This window comes from Argentina silus, assembly GCF_951799395.1.
Source record: "Argentina silus genome assembly, contig: scaffold_308, whole genome shotgun sequence".
NCBI classification, from domain to species: domain Eukaryota; kingdom Metazoa; phylum Chordata; class Actinopteri; order Argentiniformes; family Argentinidae; genus Argentina; species Argentina silus.
In genome coordinates this window covers 12,984-17,500 of record NW_028152390.1, presented here as the reverse complement: position 1 = coordinate 17,500, position 4,517 = coordinate 12,984, and the positions used below count along the sequence as shown (strand labels likewise).

At 53.1% G+C, this 4,517-nt stretch overlaps 1 protein-coding gene across 1 annotated transcript; it reads left to right on the top strand.

Annotated features, from left to right (window-relative positions):
- Nucleotides 1–2,175: 2,175 nt before the first annotated feature.
- Nucleotides 2,176–4,097, top strand: LOC310824865 (exostosin-1b-like; the record flags this gene model as incomplete). The annotated part of the gene is made up of 2 exons (XM_083698119.1): nt 2,176–2,589; nt 3,477–4,097. 2 exons carry the CDS (start codon nt 2,176–2,178, stop codon nt 4,095–4,097), a joined length of 1,035 nt encoding a protein of 344 aa, XP_083554245.1.
- Between the last annotated feature and the right edge of the window lie 420 nt (nt 4,098–4,517).

Below are 4,517 nucleotides of genomic sequence, written 5' to 3'. Positions count from 1 at the left end.
GATGCCGCCGCCGCCCATCTCCACCGTTCGCCGCGAGTCCTCCACCAACAACCGCGTCCGGTGGCGCCGCCTCTCCGCGGTGGGAGGTTCATCGCGCGTGGTTCTCCGGTGGCTGTAAACGGGAGAAGAGAGGAGGAGGACGCGGGAGGGAACCGGCCGTTAACTCTCTCTCTCTCTCCACGGGACCCGTGCAATAGGATGAGTCGCTATCTGCGTGTTCAGATCGTGTTCGCGGTGACTCGGAGACCGATGGAGAGATTACCGTCGGACGGGCCGTTACTTTGGAACGTATTTGATTAACGCGTCATTATTCATTACTCTGACTGCTGACTGTTGATGCATGCGCGTGGCGTTCCGGTGGCACGAACATCGTTAACTTTACCGGACAGTATCATAATGTAACGCATGTGATCGCGGAACCAATGGATCTATACGGAATACGGAATAGTCGAAACCTAAAATGACGACCAAGTGGATTTGTTGATAAACGGTTGTTGTTTTAGTCTTGGTGCTTCCAGAGAGACGTTGAGTTACGGTGAACATCTTAACGGCAGTGATTTCTCTGCGCGTCTAGTGGAACGGGAGGGGACACGGTCACGGAGAGGCATCGCGGTTTGGGAACCACCGTCTCTCGGACTGGAAGTGACAGTCAGCGGCGGAGAGGCGATGTGAACAGACAGTTCCGTACGCTGTCGTCCGGATTCACCCGCTGAAGAGAGAGAGAGAGAGAGAGAGAGAGAGAGAGAGAGAGAGAGAGAGAGAGAGAGAGAGAGAGAGACAGAGAGAGAGCACTTTGGAAACTACTGCGTTCTCCTCCCCAAAACTTTATGGCGGAATTGCTTCTTTTCCACTCCACACAAAGATGACAATAACCCGCGGGGAGGAGATGACTTGAAACGGAATCTGTGGATGTGTTCTGAGTCGGTGATCGTATGGAAGTCGTCTACCGTCGTCCCTCGCCTAGAGGACATGTACTTGACTGTCTTACTGTACTTCTTGACGAGGTAAATCAAGTCCAGGAATGTGTGACGCGGGTTGGAATGTGACAGCGATGACACGGTCATCAATTAGCGCGCGGCGGATCCGGCCCGGGGTGTGACCAGGAGGGGCTCGACCGGAAATGAGGATTTTATTGATACTAAAACTCCTGATCAAAACTGTTGCAGAGTGATACACCAGGTAAGGATGCTGCTCGTCGGCGTTTAGCCACAATAGGATTGATTTCTGTTCATCAATTAAGAGGCCGGACATCAATTAATGAATGAATGAAGCGTTAATTGGGGAACGGTGTGCGGCGTGCCCGTCGTCCGCTGGTCGCTTCTCCGAGGTCGTTGTTTATGTTTTGACACCTTTCGACTACAGGTGTGTCTGTCTTAACAAAGGAGACGGTAACTTGTTTTCTCCATCATATGCTTGTTATCATACACAGACACACACGCGCACACACATGCGCACGCACACACACACACACACACACACACACACACACACACACACACACACACACACACACACACACACACACACACACACACACACACACACACACACACACACACACACATAGAGCTGCCTTGCAGCATGTAGCTTTTTCCACACGCACACACAATGACATTTGGATGTTGCTGAAGAGGGTGAAATTGATAAATGAATTGTTGATGTTTTGACTTGTTGTTGAGAGACTTTAATTAGCGGATCCATGTCAGCGTCCAGAACCAAGAAGATAGATGAGTCACTCTTCTCCAACACGCTCCCAGACCAACATGTGCCCTGATAATAACCGTCCCATTGTCTGTGTATCACTGTACGTGTTTCTGATCATCTGTAACGACTCTTATTAATAATAGTAAGAATTATTATTATTATTATTATGATTAATATAATTATCATGTTGTTTTCTGTTCACACAGTGACTCAACCCTGGCCATGGTGTGTATCTGTGTATAAGACCACCGGCCCTGTGGGTTTGGTTGAGCGTGGACCCCCCCCCCCTCCCCCCCAAGTCAGGTCCCCCTGCCCCCTGCCACCCTCTCCCAGCCCCCACCCCCCACCCTGCTCCTTCCTCAGCCTCTGCCCCCCTCACCAGCCCCCCAACCACCTGCCCCCCCCCTCTGCCCCCCAGCCCCCCGCCACCCCTGCCCCCCAGCCCCCCGCCCCCCCCGGCCACCCGCCCCCATGCAGGCCAAGAAGAGATACCTGCTTGTGTCTCTGGGGGCCAGTGTTCTTCTCCTTGCCTACCTGTGGGGTCTTCAGATCGGGGACTTCCAGCAGGACCAGACCCCCTACAACCACCACCACCACCACCACCACCACCCTCCCCAGGAGGACCAGACCCCCTACCGCCTCTCCCCCCAGCCCCAAGCCCGGAGCCCCCCCGGCCCCCCCAGACCCCGCCAGCGCTGGCCGGAGTGGTCTTACCCCCTGGAGACGTACCTGGAGGGGGGCGAGCAGGAGGAGGACAGCCCCCTCCTCCAGCACCAGCACACCTCCCCCAGGGAGAGGCGGGAGATCAGGAACAACATCTACAAGAGCCGCCGCTGTCGGATGGAGACATGCTTCGACTCCAGCCGCTGTCAGACGGGCTTCCTGGTACGTTAGGGTTAGGGTTAGTTGTACTATAGTCTGTCAGACGGGCTTCCTGGTATGTTAGGGTTAGTTGTACTATAGTCTGTCAGACGGGCTTCCTGGTACGTTAGGGTTAGGGTTAGTTGTACTATAGTCTGTCAGACGGGCTTCCTGGTATGTTAGGGTTAGTTGTACTATAGTCTGTCAGACGGGCTTCCTGGTACGTTAGGGTTAGGGTTAGTTGTACTATAGTCTGTCAGACGGGCTTCCTGGTACGTTAGGGTTAGTTGTACTATAGTCTGTCAGACGGGTTTTCTGGTATGCAGGGTTAGGGTTAGTTGTACTATAGTCTGTCAGATGGGGTTCCTAGTACGTAGGGTTAGGGTTAGTTGTACTATAGTCTGTCAGACAGGGTTTCTGGTACGTTCACTGGATGGAGATCTGAAACAGGGTTTACTGTATATTCATGTACTAGATTTCAGCTGTACTATAGAGTGTTCTGGGTTAGGGTTAGCTGTACTATAGTGTGTTCTGGATAAGATTTAGGGTTAGGATTAGCTGTACTATAGTGTGTTCTGGATACAATTTAGGGTTAGGGTTAGTTGTACTATAGTGTGTTCTGGGTTAGGGTTAGTTGTACTATAGTGTGTTCTGGGTTAGGGTTAGTTGTACTATAGTGTGTTCTGGGTTAGGGTTAGGGTTAGGGTTAGCTGTACTATAGAGTGTACTTCCAGGGATGTGGTGGCTGTATAACTACTGTATTTTGAAATACTTTAATTCATTTATTTGTTCATTCATTAATTCTTTCATTCATCCATCCATTCATTCAATAATCCACCCCCCCCTCCCTCCCTCCCTCCCTCCCTCCTTCCCTCCCTCTCTCCCTCCCTCCCTCCCTCCCTCCCTCCCAGGTGTATGTGTATCCTCTGGGGAAGGGGGAGAAGGTGTCAGAGAGTTACCAGAAGATCCTGACGTCCATCGAGACGTCTCGGTTCCACACCACGGACCCGGGCCGGGCCTGCCTGCTGGTCCTGAGCCTCGACACCCTGGACCGGGACCAGCTCTCCAGTCTCTACATCCACAACGTCAGGGCCAAGATCCAGAGCCTGCCCACCTGGAATGACGGGCGCAACCACCTCATCTTCAACCTGTACTCTGGCACCTGGCCCGCCTACACCGAGGACCTGGGCCTGGACCTGGGCCAAGCCATGCTGGCCAAAGCCAGCATCGACATGGAGAACTTCCGCCCGCGTTTTGACGTTTCCATCCCTCTCTTCTCGAAGGAGCATGCTCAGAAGGGCGGGGGCAAGGGTCACCTGACGCTCAACAACGTCCCTCCGTCCAGGAAGTACCTGCTGGTGTTCAAAGGGAAGCGGTACCTGACGGGGATCGGCTCGGAGACGAGGAATGCTCTGTATCACATCAACAACGGGGAAGATATTGTTCTGTTGACAACATGTAAACATGGCAAGGAGTGGGAGAAGCACAAGGACGCCCGATGTGATAAAGACAACCTGGAATACTCAAAGTAAGACACCCTCCGTTTCTCTGTCTGTTCGCTGTGCGCACACACACACACACACACACACACACACATGCAGCAGGGGGATGGAGTCCCTGTGTGCTGTGTGTTTATCAGAAGTGCATTCTGCTGTCATCTTCCATCATCGTACCTGTTCCTCATGAACATCCTTTAGATGACTCTTCATGATGTCCTCTGATCAGTGTTTACGTTACGTTTCCCCCTCTTTCTGGGGGTGACCGGGGTGTTGGGGGGGGGGGGGGGGGGGGGGGCGCGTTGCTGCAGGTTGTAGCGATGTGTTTCTGCTCCTGTGGTGTCTAAATGCTTGTGATTACCATGGTGTTGGGGGGGGGGGGGGGGGGGGGGCTTGTGATTACCATGGCAATACTGCTGCTCTGCTCCGCCATCTGGCTTAGAGCACAGTGACAAA